The 20,012-nt window shown below is 41.3% G+C and overlaps 1 protein-coding gene across 2 annotated transcripts in view; it reads left to right on the top strand.

Annotated features, from left to right (window-relative positions):
- DCTN4 (dynactin subunit 4) overlaps positions 1 to 20,012 on the top strand; it is a 110,827-nt gene that overhangs the window by 50,584 nt on the left and 40,231 nt on the right. For both annotated transcript variants that reach the window (XM_053718669.1, XM_053718668.1), the window contains 2 exons: positions 7,536 to 7,590; positions 15,382 to 15,489. In XM_053718669.1, coding sequence (XP_053574644.1) covers positions 7,536 to 7,590; positions 15,382 to 15,489 — 163 coding nt within the window. The remainder of the gene's footprint in view (positions 1 to 7,535; positions 7,591 to 15,381; positions 15,490 to 20,012) is intronic.

Raw genomic sequence — 20,012 nt, 5'->3', positions numbered from 1 at the left:
GTCCATTCTTCTTTTTTTTTTTTATTTGATTTTATATTTCAACAAATGTCAACAGAAATAGAGCTTGATGGGCTTTATTGACAGAGTCTGGCAGTGCCAGCGTGAGCTGGACAGATATTTGGGTCTCAGTGTTACTCACTTATCTTCTTGTAAAAAATTTTTTAAAAGAAAAAGCTTTTATAGCATTGTTTGTTTTTACCCAAGGCTAAGAAGTTTTAGCACTGCCTGGTGCCTCCACTTGAAAACTGCTTTCCATTGAGTCCGGTTACACTTTGCTGCTCACTGTATACTGAATACTCAGCGCTTGTTCTTACTTTATGCTGTGGTGATTACCTTTCTGATAGCTCTAATCTGCTATCTTGTATCAATGACAGAAGCTTTACTAAACTCTAGATAAGCTCTTCATATGTAATGTCTGCTAGTCTACATTAGTTACATAACCATCCCAACCCTGTTATATCATTTTGCTTAATTAAAATAGTGCTGTTTGACTTGTACTTTGTTTCACTTTATGTAATTTATTTCCTTCAAATGTTTCCCACTTATTGTTCCTCTGCAAACATCTGGGGCAACCTATAAACTAAAATGTTTACATAATTAACATTCAACAGCTTACGTAGAGCTAAAGCAAATACAAGCACTATGAAAAGAAATTCTAATTTCTTTCATAAAATGATGGTCCACAGTCCTCCATAACATATGGGATATATATCCTGCCACTAGGAGAAGGCCAATATCCCATATAAAATCTTAAAATCCCTCCCATCTCTCTCTCTTAGTTTTGTTCTTGGCCTCGTAGGAGTTGGTTGAGAATAGAGATTGTTCCAGATACTTGCTAATGGATTACAAATTAGGAGCTCAGACCTATGTGAGACCCAGAGTCCCTAGGAAGTATAATTTACAGAAAAGACTCTTCACAGCAGCTGAATGATACAGGGACATAGGAATACCCTGAATGTTCACAGTATTTCCCTAATGGGACTTCAGCCATAACTACCCTCAGGTGTCGCTGGCACTCTTCCCTAGCCTCCACCTGAGTGACACAGGTATTTCCTTCTGCAATCCTCTGCTGTACTCGATATCTGTACTGGATACTGCTGCACTCATATGGATTGGCATGCCTGGTAAGCCAGTGGAGGGGTGCTGCGTAATATTTTTTTATTTACTGCAGCACCGGCTTTTTCTCCTGGCTGTAGTTCTGCTCCTCACTGTTCCCGGGCTTTTTCTCCTGGCTGTAGTTCTGCTCCTCACTGTTCCCGGGCTTTTTCTCCTGGCTGTAGTTCTGCTCCTTACTGTTCCCAGGCTTTTTCTCCTGGCTGTAGTTCTGCTCCTTACTTTTCCCGGGCTTTTTCTCCTGGCTGTAGTTCTGCTCCTTACTGTTCCCAGGCTTTTTCTCCTGGCTGTAGTTCTGCCCCTCACTGTTCCCGGGCTTTTTCTCCTGGCTGTAGTTCTGCTCCTTACTGTTCCCAGGCTTTTTCTCCTGGCTGTAGTTCTGCCCCTCACTGTTCCCGGGCTTTTTCTCCTGGCTGTAGTTCTGCCCCTCACTGTTCCCAGGCTTTTTCTCCTGGCTGTAGTTCTGCCCCTCACTGTTCCCGGGCTTTTTCTCCTGGCTGTAGTTCTGCCCCTCACTGTTCCCGGGCTTCAGCCATAACTACCCTCAGGTGTCGCTGGCACTCTTCCCTAGCCTCCACCTGAGTGACACAGGTATTTCCTTCTGCAATCCTCTGCTGTACTCGATATCTGTACTGGATACTGCTGCACTCATATGGATTGGCATGCCTGGTAAGCCAGTGGAGGGGTGCTGCGTAATATTTTTTTATTTACTGCAGCACCGGCTTTTTCTCCTGGCTGTAGTTCTGCTCCTTACTGTTCCCAGGCTTTTTCTCCTGGCTGTAGTTCTGCCCCTCACTGTTCCCGGGCTTTTTCTCCTGGCTGTAGTTCTGCTCCTCACTGTTCCCAGGCTTTTTCTCCTGGCTGTAGTTCTGCCCCTCACTGTTCCCGGGCTTTTTCTCCTGGCTGTAGTTCTGCCCCTCACTGTTCCCGGGCTTTTTCTCCTGGCTGTAGTTCTGCCCCTCACTGTTCCCGGGCTTTTTCTCCTGGCTGTAGTTCTGCTCCTCACTGTTCCCGGGCTTTTTCTCCTGGCTGTAGTTCTGCTCCTCACTGTTCCCGGGCTTTTTCTCCTGGCTGTAGTTCTGCTCCTCACTGTTCCCGGGCTTTTTCTCCTGGCTGTAGTTCTGCTCCTCACTGTTCCCGGGCTTTCTCCTGGCTGTAGTTCTGCTCCTCACTGTTCCTGGGCTTTTTCTCCTGGCTGTAGTTCTGCTCCTCACTTTTCCCGGGCTTTTTCTCCTGGCTGTAGTTCTGCTCCTCACTGTTCCTGGGCTTTTTCTCCTGGCTGTAGTTCTGCTCCTTACTGTTCCCGGGCTTTTTCTCCTGGCTGTAGTTCTGCTCCTCACTGTTCCTGGGCTTTTTCTCCTGGCTGTAGTTCTGCTCCTCACTGTTCCCGGGCTTTTTCTCCTGGCTGTAGTTCTGCTCCTCACTGTTCCTGGGCTTTTTCTCCTGGCTGTAGTTCTGCTCCTCACTGTTCCTGGGCTTTTTCTCCTGGCTGTAGTTCTGCTCCTCACTGTTCCTGGGCTTTTTCTCCTGGCTGTAGTTCTGCCCCTCACTGTTCCTGGGCTTTTTCTCCTGGCTGTAGTTCTGCCCCTCACTGTTCCCGGGCTTTTTCTCCTGGCTGTAGTTCTGCTCCTCACTGTTCCTGGGCTTTTTCTCCTGGCTGTAGTTCTGCTCCTCACTGTTCCTGGGCTTTTTCTCCTGGCTGTAGTTCTGCTCCTTACTGTTCCCGGGCTTTTTCTCCTCAGTATTGAGTCTCTACAGCTAGAAATCATGTTTTTGCAGTTTGGGTCAAATTCAACAGAGCTAAACTGAGAGCTTCTAAGTAAGTTTTTAAACAGTTTTTATACTGGATTTTTATATCTGTATTTATGCATCCTATTCTTTATAGTAGTGTCTATTACATGCAGTTATATGACAATTAGTGTATATTGTCCCTTTAACACTCTGGAAGAAATTACTGATTTTACTCCAGAAGTAAAAAAATAATGTAAAAAATAGTGACAGTTTTAGCGGCTGTCCCCAAACTAAGTAAGCATAAATCTGGAGATTTTACTTGGTCTTCCAACCTATAGGTTTCCTATTCTTTTCTGGGCTATACGTTAAACTAAGAGAGATGGGAGGTGTTTTTGACCTCCTAGTGGCACATTTAAGGAAAATTGTCTGAAAGTAGCCTTTCAATGGTAATTTATACAGCAACTAGAGTCTGTATTGCCTTTATTGGAAAGCAGACCCCCCCCCCCCCCATATTCTTTGAGCAGAAAATAGATTACTATTACCAGAGGGTGAGTTCAGCTGCAGATATTTTACACTTTAACCCCTTAATGACCACAGCACTTTTCCATTTTCTGTCCGTTTGGGACCAAGGCTATTTTTCCATTTTTGCGGTGTTTGTGTTTAGCTGTAATTTTCCTCTTACTCATTTACTGTACCCACACATATTATATACCGTTTTTCTCGCCATTAAATGGACTGTCTAAAGATACCATTATTTTCATCATATCTTATCATTTACTATAAAAAAAATATAAAATATTGAAGAAAAATGGAAAAAACACACTTTTTCTAGTTTTGACCCCCAAAATCTGTTACACATCTACAACCACCAAAAAACACCCATGCTAAATAGTTTCTAAATTTTGTCCAGAGTTTAGAAATACCCAATGTTTACATGTTGTTTGCTTTTTTGCAAGTTATACGGCCATAAGTACAAGTAGCACTTTGCTATTTCCAAACCACTTTTTTTCAAAATTAGCGCTAGTTACATTGGAACACTGATATCTTTCAGGAATTCCTGAATATCCCTTGACATGTATATATTTTTTTTAGAAGACATCCCAAAGTATTGATCTAGGCCCATTTTGGTATATTTCATGCCACCATTTCACTGCTAAATGGGATCAAATAAAAAAAAATTGTTCACTTTTTAACAAATTTTTTCACAAACTTTAGGTTTCTCACTGAAATTATTTACAAACAGCTTGTGCAATTATGGCATAAATGGTTGTAAATTTTTCTCTTGGACCCCCTTTGTTCAGAAATAGCAGACATATATGGCTTTGGCGTTGCTTTTTAGTAATTAGAAGGCCGCTAAATGCCACTGCGCACCACATGTGTATTATGTGTTAATTTTAGCTTTAGTGTAGAGATCAGCCTCCCACCTGACACATCACACCCCCTGATCCCTCCCAAACAGCTCTCTTACCTCCCCCACCCCACAATTCTCCCCGCCATCTTAAGTACTGGCAGAAAGTCTGCCAGTATTAAAATAAGGCATCCCTTTTTTTCTTTCTTTTTTTTTCTTTGCATATTTAAATATATGCTGCTGTGTAGGATCCTCCCTGACCCCCCCCATCCTAAACAGCTCTCTAACCTCCCCCTCTACCTTCTTGGCAGCCATCTTGGGTACTGGCAGTTGTCTGCCAGTACCCAGTTTACAATATAATTAATTTTTTTTTTTTTTCTCTCTGTAGTGTAGCTTCCCACCCCCTCCCAGATCCCTTAGATTACTTTTTGGGGCATTCCCTCTCCCCTTTCTCCCACTTATACTACTTTCTTTTTCTGTAGTGTAGCGGTTCCCACCCGCTCCCTCCCCGTGCACGCGCGTGCGTCCGTGCGTGCCCCCGACTATCCCACTCCCTCTCAAGCTCAGAACCCATCGATGGCCGCCCACCCGCCTCCCACTTCAGCTCCCACCCATGAACGAATGCGGCCATCGATGTCCGGTGTAGAGAGGGCCACAGAGTGGCTCTTTCTGTACCGGAGGGGTAAAAATTGTTATTGCAGGATGCCTCGATATCGAGGCATCACTGCAATAACCGGAAAGCAGCTGGAAGTGAACATCAAAATGTAAACATTTTCAAAAAAGAATTAAAATAAAGGATTAGGGCGCCATTTGAAAGTTTGCTGGCCAGACCAGCTGTTTTTAAATGGTTGTGTATGACCCTTTAAAATATTAAGGGCTAGATTGAGTGGAGCGCTAATGTTAGCGCACAAGCGAAAAGGTGTTTATCATGGGTGTATGCGCTCATCTAGTTTACTGCTAGTGTTACGAGTTGAAAGTAAACACGATTGCCTGAGCTCAATCGCGATTTACGCTAGAATAATTATAGCGTCCTCAGAGCTCTGGTTAACTTTTGCAAAACAAAAGTGTCACAAAACACACAAAAAAATACATTACAAAGTACTTTACACTTACTCATAATAATACCATCTAATAAAAAATTATTAAAAAAATATTGCACACAAGTTATAAGGACTCAAAGATATGAGGTCTCGGGCTGCAAAGTGCTCATACATGTTTACATACATATACATGTCTAAAGATGTATATGTATGTATAAATGTGTGTGTGTGTATATATGTATTTACAGAAAAAAATGGGGTTTATTTAGCAGCGCTAAAAAAAGCTAGGAAATGATGATACCAATCTAATTTATGTTTTATACAATCTTGTTTATTTAAAAATTCTTATAACACATAAAAACAACAGCAAATGCTATTCCTAATTAATAAAGGGACGTCTCCCTTATACAACACTTATAGAAACAGACTAGAACCATATATTGATAAACCCTAGAATTCCAGGTATAAAGGAATTAATTCTATAGATAACATATGGCAAGCAACAAATTTCTAAGATAAATGGTGAATTGAATATTTAAAGGCACAAATGTATCAATCCTAATATATTAAAAGCAAATAGATTCAGCGCTAATGTTTAAATTGATTCAACTGTAATTAGAAAGTGAGCGTAACGGCTTTGGTTCAACTGTGATTAGAAGTTGAGCGTAACAGCTTTACAGTTCTTCAGTAACAAATACCGTTATAAAGTTACACAGTTACTTTCCTTGGACATATAATTAGCGCAGGTGTGCTGGATAGTTAAAAAGGCAAAAAACAGCCGTTATTCTTATTTAGGTGCCAAAACAATCGTGGTTAATGGAAATGGTTAATTTAACATATGAATACCTTGATATCTTTAAAGTTCAGTTTGCGTGTTTTAAAAACCGTAGTGCAAATTAGTGTAGAGGTACCTTAATCTGTCCTGGTTGCAACCGCTGATATTCTTCACTGTGAGGGATTCACAGACTGTTACTGTTGGTATCATCATTTCCTAGCTTTTTTTTTAGCGCTGCTAAATAAACCCCATTTTTCCTTCTTATCCACCATTTAGTTCTCTTTGAGGGAAGAACTTTTTTAGCAGCAGGAATCCACCTTTAGGCGCTCCTATAACACTACACATATATATGTATTTACAAACATAAACACATATAAACACCCAAATACATAATACACACACACCCTTTTAAATTTACTTCTATTTTCAAATGTGCTTCTTTTTCTCTTGGCATCCCTAGTTGAAATAGAATACGCACATATCCTACACTAGTGGGAGCTAGTTGCTGATTGGTGCTTGCCCACATTTGTCTCTTGTGATTGGCTAACTAGTGTCAGTAGTGCAATGCTGTCCCTTCAGCAAAGGATAATGAACCAAATTTGATAATAGAAGTAAATTGGAAAGTTGTTAAACATTGTATGTACTATCCAAATTGTGGAAAAATTTTGGTTTCTTGTCCCTTTAAGTTGATGAAAAGCATATTTATACAATATTCATTTTTAATAAAGGTTTTAACTATGTATCTACTGTAAATATTTGACATTCCAATGTTCTGCATATAGCAGAATATGTTCTAAGTATATATGTATGTGTGTGTGTGTATGTCTATATATCTATATCTCATATCCTATGTAAAGAATATTTGAATGTGAAATATTCATATTTTCATGTAGGGTTATCACACATGAAAATATGCATTCGTGTTTGTGCACGAGTATGGTTGGGGTTTTTTTCCCCACTTTTTTTGCTCCATTAACTGCTATGGGGAATAGGTTATCGCGCATACGATATTCTAATGTTGGCTTTTTACACCGTTGGGTAATCGTGCGAGCGAAAACAGTTTGCTTTCAACTCTTAATACAAGCACAACCCGACGAGCGCAACAAAAGCTTACTTCTAGCGCAGTTAATGTTCTGGCAGCAGCGTTAAATAGCGCTCCACTAGTAATCTGGCCCTAACAGGGCAAACAGCATTGTAACTGAAAAATATGACGTTATAGTTCATTAGAGCATTTTTTACTTACTGTGAAACTCTAGGTGTTTCACCCATGCATTTGAATAAAGCCTCTCAAGCATTGCAGCTCCTGAGCTTAACACAGCAGGTGATTGGTGGAATTGTGTTTCACTCTGCCAGTCAACACCAACATTTCCATTTTCATAAACTGCCTGCATTGTTCTTGTTTTGACACTCATGAGCATTTCATCTATGATTTAGAATCTTTTGTTTTTATTATGAACAAATACCACATGACCTAGGGGTAGAGAATCCAATCTAAAAGCTGACATACTGTGTATCTCTTATTCTGCAGGAACTACATACCAGAAGTGAGGATTATGTCTATTCCTAATTTACGCCATATGAAAGTGAGTGGCACCATTAGTTCTTAAATATTTCATGAGTATATTTACTATTCTGTCTGTTTCAAAGGCTCTATAGACAGCCTCTTATCACATGATTTTTTATTTGCTTTTCACAACAGGAGACTGCTAGTACATGTGGGCCATATAGATAACAGTTCAGTGTTGTGCTGACTCAAATAACTAAGTCATGAACACAATTTGGCTAAAATGCAAGTCAATAGATAATAAAGTCATGTGATCAGGGGGCTGTCAGAAGATGCTTAGATACAAGGTAATTAGAGGTAAAACACGTATTATTATAACTGTGTTGGTTATGCAAAACTGGGAAATGGGCAATAAAGGGATCATCTATCTTTCTTCTATAAGGTACGACAAGTCCACGGATTCATCCTTGTGGGATACTATCCTCCTGCTAACAGGAAGTGGCAAAGAGCACCACAGCAGAGCTGTCTATATAGCTCCTCCCTTAGCACCACCCCCAGTCATTCTCTTTGCCTACTCTAAGTACTAGGAAGGGTAAAGTGAAAGAGGTGATAAAATATTAGTTTTTAATTTCTTCAAGCAAGAGTTTTTTGTTTTAAATGGTACCGGTGTGTACTGTTTACTCTCAGGCAGCAGATGGATGAAGACTTCTGCCTGGAGGATGATGATCTTAGCATTTGTCACTAAGATCCAGTACAGTTCCCACAGAGGCTGAGGAGTGCAGGAAACTTCAGTGTGAGGAACGTTTTCATGCTATATAGCAGTGAGGTATGTTCAGTCATTTTTTCTGGAGAGACTGTGTATTTCAGAAAGGCTGACAGTATCCCCATGAGGGTAAGCAGTAATCCCAAGAACTATAGAAGGGCATTACCAAGCTTGCAATAAGGGGCTAATTAAAAAATGGTTGACACTGAGTTTTTGAATGTTTGTGGGCAAACGTTTTGTAACTGGGAGTGCTTTTAACGTTTTGTGGGCAATAACGTTTTTTGGGCAACTTTATTGAGGGTACACTTGGCTTATTTTTTGGGTCTCAGAACCCACATGGCTAGTTTAAAACCGCTCTGGTGCGGTTCTTTGAGGCTGTAGAGACATCGAGTGAGATGAGCGGGGCCTATTTTCGCGCCTCAGATGTGCAGTTGTTTTCACTCAGCAAGCAGCAAGCTCCAACTCCTGAGGGCCCTTGTGAATGTTTTGGGCCAAATCGAAGCTTTAACCCCATATTTACTATCCCTGAGGGCAGGTAGGCGCCACAGCAGGGCTGTGGCGAGGTGCTGGGGGTGTTTTTTTCCGAATTTAGGCGAGGCTCTGGAGGAGGCTTTTCAGGTTGAGACCCCATTAGATGATATTCTGGATAGAATTAGGGCTCTCAAGCTAGCTAATTCTTTCATTACAGATGCCGCTTTTCAACTATCTAAATTAGCAGCAAAGAATTCAGGTTTTGCCATTTTAGCGCGTAGAGCGTTATGGCTTAAGTCCTGGTCTGCTGATGTGTCATCAAAATCTAAGCTTTTAGCCATCCCTTTCAAAGGTAAGACCCTATTCGGGCCTGAACTGAAAGAGATCATTTCAGACATCACTGGAGGGAAAGGCCATGCCCTTCCTCAGGATAAGACAAATAAGATGAGGACCAAACAAAATAATTTTCGTTCCTTTCGAAACTTCAAAGGTGGTCCCTCTACCTCTTCCCCTGCTGCAAAACCAGAGGGGAATTTTGCTCAATCCCAGTCAGTCTGGAGACCTAACCAGACTTGGAACAAAGGTAAACAGGCCAAGAAGCCCGCTGCTGCCACCAAGACAGCATGAAGGGGTAGCTCCAGATCCGGGACCGGATCTAGTAGGGGGCAGACTTTCTCTCTTTGCTCAGGCTTGGGCAAGAGACGTTCAGGACTCCTGGGCTTTAGAAATCGTAACCCTGGGGTATCTTCTAGATTTCAAAGATTCTTCTCCAAGGGGGAGATTCCATCTTTCTCAATTGTCTGCAAACCAGACAAAAAGAGAGGCATTCTTACGCTGTGTAGAAGACCTATATACCATGGGAGTGATCCGCCCAGTTCTGAAAGCAGAACAGGGGCAGGGCTTTTACTCCAATCTGTTTGTGGTTCCCAAAAAAGAGGGAACCTTCAGACCAATTTTAGATCTCAAGATCCTAAACAAATTCCTCAGAGTCCCATCCTTCAAGATGGAGACCATTCGGACTATTTTACCAATGATCCAGGAAGGTCAATATATGACCACCGTGGACTTAAAGGATGCGTATCTACACATCCCTATCCACAAAGATCATCACCAGTTCCTCAGGTTCGCCTTTCTGGACAAGCATTACCAGTTTGTGGCTCTTCCCTTCGGGTTGGCCACAGCTCCCAGAATTTTCACAAAGGTGCTAGGGTCCCTTCTGGCGGTTCTAAGGCCGCGGGGCATAGCAGTGGCGCCTTATCTGGACGATATCTTAATTCAGGCGTCGACTTACCAACCAGCCAACTCTCACACGGACATCGTGTTGGCTTTTCTAAGATCTCACGGGTGGAAGTTGAACGTAAAAAAGGGTTCACTTATCCCTCTCACAAGAGTTCCATTCCTGGGAACTCTGATAGATTCGGTGGACATGACATTTTTTCTGACGGAGGTCAGGAAATCAAAGATTTTAACCACCTGCCGAGCTCTTCATTCCATTCCTCGGCCGTCAGTGGCTTAGTGTATGGAGGTAATCGGACTAATGGTAGCGGCAATGGACATAGTTCAGTTTGCTCGCTTGCATCTCAGACCACTGCAACTATGCATGCTCAATCAGTGGAATGGGGATTATGCAGATTTATCTCCTCAGATAAATCTGGATCAAGAGACCAAAGCCTCTCTTCTTTGGTGGTTGTCTCAGGATTATCTGTCCCAGGGAATGTGTTTCCGCAGGCCAGCGTGGGTCATAGTGACAACGGACCCCAGCCTATTAGGCTGGGGTGCAGTCTGGAATTCCCTGAAAGCACAGGGTTTGTGGTCTCAGGAGGAGGCTCTCCTCCCGATAAATATTCTAGAACTGAGAGCAATATTCAACGAGGTTCAGGCGTGGCCTCAGCTGGCTTTGGCCAGATTCATAAGATTCCAGTCGGACAATATCACGACTGTAGCATATATCAATCATCAGGGGGGAACAAAGTTCTCTAGCAATGATAGAGGTTACCAAAATAATTTGATGGGCAGAGAATCACTCTTGCCATCTATCAGCAATCTATATCCCAGGAGTGGAGAACTGGGAAGCGGATTTTCTAAGTCGTCAGACTTTTCATCCGGGGGAGTGGGAACTCCATCCGGAGGTGTTTGCACAATTGATTCAGCAATGGGGCACACCAGAATTGGATCTGATGGCGTCTCGTCAGAACGCCGAACTTCCTTGTTACGGGTCCAGGTCAAGGGATCCTCAGGCAGTACTGATAGATGCTCTAGCAGTACCCTGGTCGTTCAACCTGGCTTATGTGTTTCCACCATTTCCTCTCCTTCCTCGGAGGAGAGAGCTTCAGTGATTTTGATAGCACCTGCGTGGCCACGCAGGACTTGGTATGCAGACCTGGTGGACATGTCATCCTTTCCACCATGGACTCTGCCACTGAGACACGACCTTCTGATTCAAGGTCCGTTTCAGCATCCAAATCTAGTTTCTCTGCGGCTGACTGCTTGGAGATTGAACGCTTGATTTTATCCAAGCGGGGTTTCTCTTGAGTCGGTCATAGATACCTTGATTCAGACTCGAAAGCCTGTCACTAGGAAAATTTATCATAAGATATGGTGTAAATATCTTTATTGGTGCGAATCCAAAGGCTACTCATGGAGTAAGATCAGGATTCCTAGGATTTTGTCCTTTCTCCAAGAAGGATTGGAGAAGGGGCTTTCAGCTAGTTCCTTAAAGGGACAGATATCTGCTTTATCAATTCTACTGCACAAGCGTCTGGCAGATGTTCCAGACGTTCATTCGTTCTTTCAGGCTTTAGTTAGAATCATGCCTGCGTTTAAACCTGTCGCTCCGCCATGGAGCTTGAATTTAGTTCTTAAAGTTCTTCAAGGGGTTCCGTTTGAACCTATGCATTCCATAGATATTGAGCTTTTATCTTGGAAAGTTCTGTTTTTAGTTGCTATCTCTTCGGCTCGAAGAGTTTCTGAACTATCTGCATTACAATGCGACTCGCCTTATCTTGTTTTCCATGCTGATAAGGTGGTTTTGCGTATTAAACCTGGATTCCTTCCTAAGGTTGTTACTAATAAGAACATTAATCAGGAAATTGTTGTTCCTTCCCTGTGTCCTAATCCTTCCTCTAAGAAGGAGCGTCTGTTGCACAACTTGGACGTGGTTCGTGCTTTGAAGTTTTACTTGCAAGCAACCAAAGATTTCCGTCAAACATCTAATTTGTTTGTTGTCTATTCTGGAAAACGTAGAGGTCAAAAAGCTACGGCTACCTCTTTCTTTTTGGCTGAAAAGCATCATCCGTTTGGCATACGAGATTGCTGGACAGCAGCCTCCTGAAAGGATTACAGCTCACTCTACTAGAGCGGTGGCTTCCACATGGGCTTTTAAAAATTATGCTTCTTTTGAACAGATTTGTAAGGCTGCGACTTGGTCTTCGCTTCATACCTTTTCCAAATTTTACAAATTTGATACTTTTGCTTCTTTGGAGGCTATTTTTGGGAGAAAAGTTCAAGCAGTGGTGCCTTCTGTTTAACCATCTGTCTTGTCCCTCCCGTTCATCCGTGTCCTGTAGCTTTGGTATTGTATCCCACAAGTAAAGGATGAATCCATGGACTCGTCGTACCTTTATAGAAGAAAAGTAAATTTATGCTTACCTGATAAATTAATTTCTTCTATGGTACGACAAGTCCACGGCCCGCCCTGTCATTTTAAGACAGATTATATTTTTTGATTTTAAACCTCAGTCACCTCTGCACCTTTTAGTTTCTCCTTTTTCTTCCTGTACCTTTGGTCAAATGACTGGGGGGTGGAGCTAAGGGAGGAGCTATATAGACAGCTCTGCTGTGGTACTCTTTGCCACTTCCTGTTAGCAGGAGGATAATATCCCACAAGTAAAGGATGAATCCGTGGACTCGTCGTACCATAGAAGAAATTAATTTATCAGGTAAACATAAATTTACTTTTTAAAACGATATAAATTATATTATAGACTGTTCCTTTAATTTTAATTGTTCTATAATGGATGAAAATCTTGAGCTCTCAAAGGCTCTGCATTATGCAGAGAAGCTTTTTATAAAACCATGTAGGGTTCAGTGTATTTTTCTTCTGTCTGATTGCTCTTGACTCTAAACTCTTGCAGCATTTCTCTATTTACATTTGTCATTATTTTCCAGTTTAAATGGACAGTGTACTGTACATTTTTCTTTCCTTTAAAGGGTTAGTAAAGTCCAAATGAAACTTTCATGATTCAGAAAGGGCATGTAATTTTAAACAACTATCTAATTTACTTTTATCATCAATTTTGCTTTGTTCTCTTGTTGTTCTTAGTGGAAAGCTAAACCTAGGTAGGCTCATATGCTAATTTTTATGCCCTTGAAGGCCGCCTCTCAGCTGAATGCATTTGACAGTTTTTCACAGCTAGAGGGCATTAGTTCACGTGCTTCATATAGATAACACTGTGCTCATGCATGTGAAGTTATTTTGGAGTCAGCAATGATTGCTTGAAATGCAAGTCTGTCAAAAGATCTGAGATAAAGAGGCTGTCTGCAGAAGCTTAGATACAAGGTAATTACAGAGGTAAAAAGTATATTTCTTTAGCTGTGTTGGTTATGCAAAACTGGGGAATGCTAAATAAAGGAATTAACTTTCTTTTTAAACTATAACATTTTTGGTGTTTACTATCTCTTTAATGTGTTCTCCATGATCAATTGTACCTGCTGGATTGTATTAAATTGTTTACAAATTGCTCCTAAATAGCTGCTTTTGTCTATTGTATCCCAACCTATATTGAACATTTAAATAAGTACTGGTGATAGAGAAGATATGTAAACAAGATCAAGTGGAGGACATTATCCAGTGAGGGGTGTGAGTTAATATAATGTTCATTTTTAACTGTTATCTCAGGCAGAGATAAGAAATGGAAGTATTTGTGTTTAAAAAGAATAAGATAATGTGATCTGCTGAACCTGCATTTGCAGCCCATTGTAACAGGTTGTGGTGCAGCTATTACATATACAAAAATTAAACCCAAAGGAGCATTTTCCCATAAATGCTATATTCTGCAATTGGTAAACAAGTTACTGGAAAAACTTTAAGGGGAACACAATTTTACAGTACACACTCCCTTTAAAGGGACAGTCTTAGGCCAAAATAAACTTTCATGATTCAGATAGAGCATGTAATTTTGAACAATTTTCCAATTTACTTGTATCATCAATTTTGCTTTGTTCTCTTGGTATTCTTAGTTGAAAGCTTAAACTAGGAGGTTCATATGCTAATTTCTTAGAACTTGAAGGCCACCTCTTTTCAGAATGCATTTTAACAGTTTTTCACCACTAGAGGGTGTTAGTTCATGTATTTCATATAGATAGATGCTCGTGCACGTGAAGTTATCTGGGAGCAGGCACTGGTTGGCTAAACTGCAAGTCTGTCAAAAGAACTGAAATAAAGGGGCAATTTGCAGAGGATTAGATACAAGAAAATCACAGAGGTTAAAAGTATATTAATATAACTGTGTTGGTTATGCAAAACTGGGGAATGGGTAATAAAGGGATTATCGATCTTTTAAAACAATACAAATTCTGGTGTAGACTTTCCCTTTAAAGCTATAATGGGATTTTTCCTTCAAGGGTCACAGACAGATGAATTAAATAGCTATTTATCGAAACTTGACGCCAATTTTATAATAATTATGTGTGCAATGTTTCCACTATTCTTGAGATGACAACATATCATCAGTTGCTGGTATAATGCTTTTGCAATGATTGTTGAGCGATATCTCACTATAATACAATGATTTAAAAGAAACTTTACTTTAAAAAAAAAAAAATATGTCTGAACACAAAATGGGTCCAGTGAGCTAAAGGAGATGTGTGTAAACAATGCAGTTAACTTAAAGGGACAGTCTACACCTTACTCATCTTAAAGTTTTACCTTAGATTAAGCTGCAAATAGCTTTTTGTGCCCCTTTCTATATCATGCAGCAGGAATGGTAAAAAGTTATTTTATAATGAATATTGTTTCTGGCCAGTTTGAAATGGCTGCCAAGCTCCACTCTCCGATGACATCACGATTCTGGACTGCATCTATGCACTGACTGTTGAATCCAACTAGTGAACCTTTTGTGATTGAAAGCAATATGCAGCCAAGATCGTGATCTCATCAGTGGGTGAAGCGTGGCACCCATTTCAAACTGGCCAGGAATATAATTCATTTCAAAATAACTATCATTCCTGCTGCATGATATAGAAAGAGACGCAGGAGGATATTTGCTGCTTAATCTAAGGTAAGACTTTAAAATGACTAAGGTGTAGACTGTCCCTTTAAATTTTTCTTAAAGTAGTTTAAAACCTGTTTAAGACATATACATGCTATGGTTAACCAGCAGAAGGCATTACTTTCACGTATGTCTTAATACAGGTACTAAAATTAACATAAATCATGTTTTTATATAGTTATTTGTATCTATTTTACTAATTAAATCTGTGTTCCTTTTAAATTAAACCATATTTTGACTCTAGCCCATGTTGTTACTCACAAACGGTTATAAAACAATATACCTCTGTTTATAAGAGCTATGGCACTGTACATAACATTTCTTTTTCTGAACTGTTATAAGATGTATTGTTTCTCTCCTGTTTTAGGAGAGTCAGGTTTTGCTGACTTTGACTAATCCAGTGGAGAATATTATCCATGTGACACTGATGTCATGTGAAGAAGGGGATCCTGATGACATCAACAGTACTGCAAAGGTACAGACTGTTCCCTGCTTTGTTGCTCTGCAGTATTTCCAGTTCCAGAAACAAACATGTATTATACAGGACTCTATATAAATTAAACTCTTAATTTTTATTTAGCCAATGATGGGTCCTTGATACTTTCAGTAATTTGATACCCTTTATACTGAGCAAGGAGCAATGAGCTTTACCTGCACTGTCACAGTAACAAGTACAGACTGATATACTTCAGGAAAGTTTTCTTCTGTGAAAAGCACACTGGTCTAAAAGAGGCTGCTTCCGGGTGGTAAATCGCCATAGAACAAGCCACTGAGCTGTTGTTCGTTCCTGGTAGAGCGCTTCTCTCTTTGTATGCAAATTATTATGACCCTGGGGAAGTCTCCCTATGGGTGATGGTGGAAACCAGACGTGGACTCCTTGCCCAGTGTGCTTAGAGGAATGTGGCTGCACCTCACTGACGAGGCCCATAGGAGGCCGAAACGATCGTCTGGGGTTGTCATGTTCTTTGTTCAGAGGAGAATTGCCTGGTATTTCGGGGCTGGACTGACCTTACTTGGCAGGATCAGACTGATATACTTCAGGAAAGTTTTCTTCTGTGAAAAGCACACTGGTCTAAAAGAGGCTGCTTCTGGGTGGTAAATCGCCATAGAACAAGCCACTGAGCTGTTGTTCGTTCCTGGTAGAGCGCTTCTCTCTTTGTATGCAAATTATTATGACCCTGGGGAAGTCTCCCTATGGGTGATGGGGGAAACCAGACGTGGACTCCTTGCCCAGTGTGCTTAGAGGAATGTGGCTGCACCTCACTGACGAGGCCCATAGGAGGCCGAAACGATCGTCTGGGGTTGTCATGTTCCTTGTTCAGAGGAGAATTGCCTGGTATTTCGGGGCTGGACTGACCTTACTTGGCAGGATCAGACTGATATACTTCAGGAAAGTTTTCTTCTGTGAAAAGCACACTGGTCTAAAAGAGGCTGCTTCCGGGTGGTAAATCGCCATAGAACAAGCCACTGAGCTGTTGTTCGTTCCTGGTAGAGCGCTTCTCTCTTTGTAAACAAGACAGTACATTCAAATGAAAACATTTTATTCTATAGAAACATTTCTTTTTACTGACACGATGAGTCCACAAATCATCTAATTACTATTGGGAATATCACTCCTGCCCAGCAGGAGGTGGCAAAGAGCACCACAGCAAATCTGTTAAATATCACCTCCCTTCCCTCCCACCCCAGTCATTCTCTTTGCCTACGTTAGAGCAAGGAAGTGGTAAAGTTAGGTGTTAGAAAATGATTCTTCACTGGGATCATCACAAGTTTCTAAGGTTTGCATTTCTAGACAAACACTTCCAATTCGGCCTTGCCACAGCTCCCAGAAATTTCTCAAAGGGGCATTGCAGTGTCACCCTATCTGGACGACATCTTGGTCCAGGCACCATCCTTTCAACAGGCAAGGTCCCACACGGAAATGTTGTTATCCTTCCTATGATCCCACGGATGGAAGGTAAATTTGGAAAAGAGTTCTTTAGTTCCGAATACAAGGGTAGCTTTCTTGGGAACCATAATAGATTCACTATCAATGAAGATTTTTCTGACAGAAGTCAGGAAATCAAATATTTTCGATTCTTGCCTAGCGCTTCAGTCCGCTCCTCAGCCATCAGTGGCTCAGTGCATGGAGGTAATCGGGTTGATGGTGGCGGCAATGGACATCATCCCGTTCGCTCGTTTCCACCTCAGACCTCTGCAGTTAGACATGCTCAGTCAGTAGAACGGAGATTGTGCGGATTTGTCTCCACGAATACAGCTGGAGCAGGAGACAAAGGAGTCTCTTCTTTGGTGGTTGTCTCAGGATCACCTCTCCCAGGGAACCTGCTTTCGCAGTCCCTCTTGGGTGATTGTGACAACAGACACCAGCCTTCTGGGGCTCTCTAAAGGCTCAGGACTCAGTCGGAGTCTGTTCTGCCCATAAATATTCTGGAGCTGAGGGCAATCTTCAATGCTCTTCTTGCCTGGGCTCAGTTAACCTCGGCCCGGTTCATCAGATTCCAGTCGGACAACATAAATTCAGTGGCTTACATCAATCATCAGGGAGGAACGCGGAGTTCCTCAGCCATGACAGAGGTAGCCAAGATAATTCAGTGGGCGGAGACCCACAATTGCTGTTTGTTGGCGATCCACATCCCAGGGGTGGACAACTGGGAGGCGGACTTCCTGAGCAGACAGACTTTTCACCCTGGGGAGTGGGAACTCCATCCGGAAGTGTTTTCCAGCCTGTTTCTTAAATGGAGTCAGCCGGAATTGGATCTCATGGTATCTTGACAGAATGCCAAGCTTCCGAGGTATGGATCGAGATCAAGGGACACTCAGGCTGTACTGATAGACGCCCTGGCGGTACCTTGGAATTTCAGTCTTCTTCCTCGGGTCATTGCTCAAATCAAGCAGGAGAGGGCGTTGGTGATCCTCATTGCACCTGCGTGGCCTCGCAGGATTTGGTATGCAGACCTGGTGGAAATGTCATCTCTTCCACCTTGGAGACTTCTGTTGAGGAAGGACCTTCTACTTCAGGGACCCTTCCTTCATCCAAATCTAGTTTCTCTGAAACTGACTGCTTGGAGATTGAACGCTTAATTTTATCCAAGCAGGGATTTTCAGATTCGGTTATTGAGACCATGATTCAGGCTCGTAAGCCTGTGACTAGAAAGATTTACCATAAGATATGGCGTAAATACCTATATTGGTGTGAATCCAAGGGCTACTCTTGGAGTAGAGTTAGGATTCCTAAAATTCTGTCATTTCTCCAAGAAGGTTTGGAGAAGGGATTATCGGCAAGTTCCCTTAAGGGTCAAATATCTGCCTTGACCTCCCATAATATTAGAGGGCTTAACACGCCAAACAAAATAAGTAGGCTTATGAACTACCTCGCCCACGCTAAGTCTAAGGTTGTATTTCTTTCATGTAATTAGCAAGAGTCCATGAGCTAGTGACGTATGGGATATACATTCCTACCAGGAGGGGCAAAGTTTCCCAAACCTCAAAATGCCTATAAATACACCCCTCACCACACCCACAAATCAGTTTTTACAAACTTTGCCTCCTGTGGAGGTGGTGAAGTAAGTTTGTGCTAGATTCTACGTTGATATGTGCTCCGCAGCAGGTTGGAGCCCGGTTTTCCTCTCAGCGTGCAGTGAATGTCAGAGGGATGTGAAGAGAGTATTTCCTATTTGAATTCAATGATCTCCTTCTACGGGGTCTATTTCATAGGTTCTCTGTTATTGGTCATAGAGATTCATCTCTTACCTCCCTTTTCAGATCGACGATATACTCTTATATATACCATTACCTCTACTGATTCTCGTTTCAGTACTGGTTTGGCTTTCTACTACATGTAGATGAGTGTCCTGGGGTAAGTAAGTCTTATTTTTGTGACACTCTAAGCTATGGTTGGGCACTTTTATATAAAGTTCTAAATATTTGTGTTTAAACATTTATTTGCCTTGATTCAGGATGTTCAATATTCCTTATTTCAGACAGTCAGTTTCATTATTTGGGATAATGCATTTGAATAATCATTTTTTTTTCTTACCTTAAAATTTGACTTTTTTCCCAGTGGGCTGTTAGGCTTGCGGGGGCTGAAAATGCTTCATTTTATTGCGTCATTCTTGGCGCTGACTTTTTTGGCGCAAAAATTTTTCTTTGTTATTTCCGGCATCATACTTGTCGCCGGAAGTTGCGTCATTTTTGACGTTTTTGCGCCAAAAATGTTTGCGTTACCAGATGTGGCGTCATTTTTGGCGCTAAAAGCATTTAGGCGCCAAATAATGTGGGCGTCTTTTTTGGCGCCAAAAAATATGGGCGTCATTATTGTCTCCACATTATTTAAGTCTCATTGTTTAGTTGCTTCTGGTTGCTAGAAGCTTGTTCACTGGCATTTTTTCCCATTCCTGAAACTGTCATTTAAGGAATTTGATCAATTTTGCTTTATATGTTGTTTTTTCTTTTACATATTGCAAGATGTCTCAGATTGATCCTGAATCAGAAGATACTTCTGGAAAATCGCTGCCTGATGCTGGATCTACCAAAGTTAAGTGTATTTGCTGTAAACTTGTGGTATCTGTTCCTCCAGCTGTTGTTTGTAATGAATGTCATGACAAACTTGTTAATGCAGATAATATTTCCTTTAGTAATGTTACATTACCTGTTGCTGTTCCATCAACATCTAATACTCAGAGTGTTCCTGTTAACATAAGAGATTTTGTTTCTAAATCCATTAAGAAGGCTATGTCTGTTATTCCTCCTTCTAGTAAACGTAAAAGGTCTTTTAAAACTTCTCATTTTTCAGATGAATTTTTAAATGAACATCATCATTCTGATTCTGATATTGACTCCTCTGGTTCAGAGGATTCTGTTTCAGAGGTTGATGCTGATAAATCTTCATATTTATTCAAAATGGAATTTATTCGTTCTTTACTTAAAGAAGTCTTAATTGCATTAGAAATAGAGGATTCTGGTCCTCTTGATACTAAATCTAAACGTTTAAATAAGGTT

Source organism: Bombina bombina, chromosome 6 (assembly GCF_027579735.1).
Source record: "Bombina bombina isolate aBomBom1 chromosome 6, aBomBom1.pri, whole genome shotgun sequence".
NCBI lineage: Eukaryota > Metazoa > Chordata > Amphibia > Anura > Bombinatoridae > Bombina > Bombina bombina.
The sequence above is the reverse complement of the archived record's forward strand: the minus strand, read 5'-3'. Positions and strand labels throughout refer to the sequence as shown.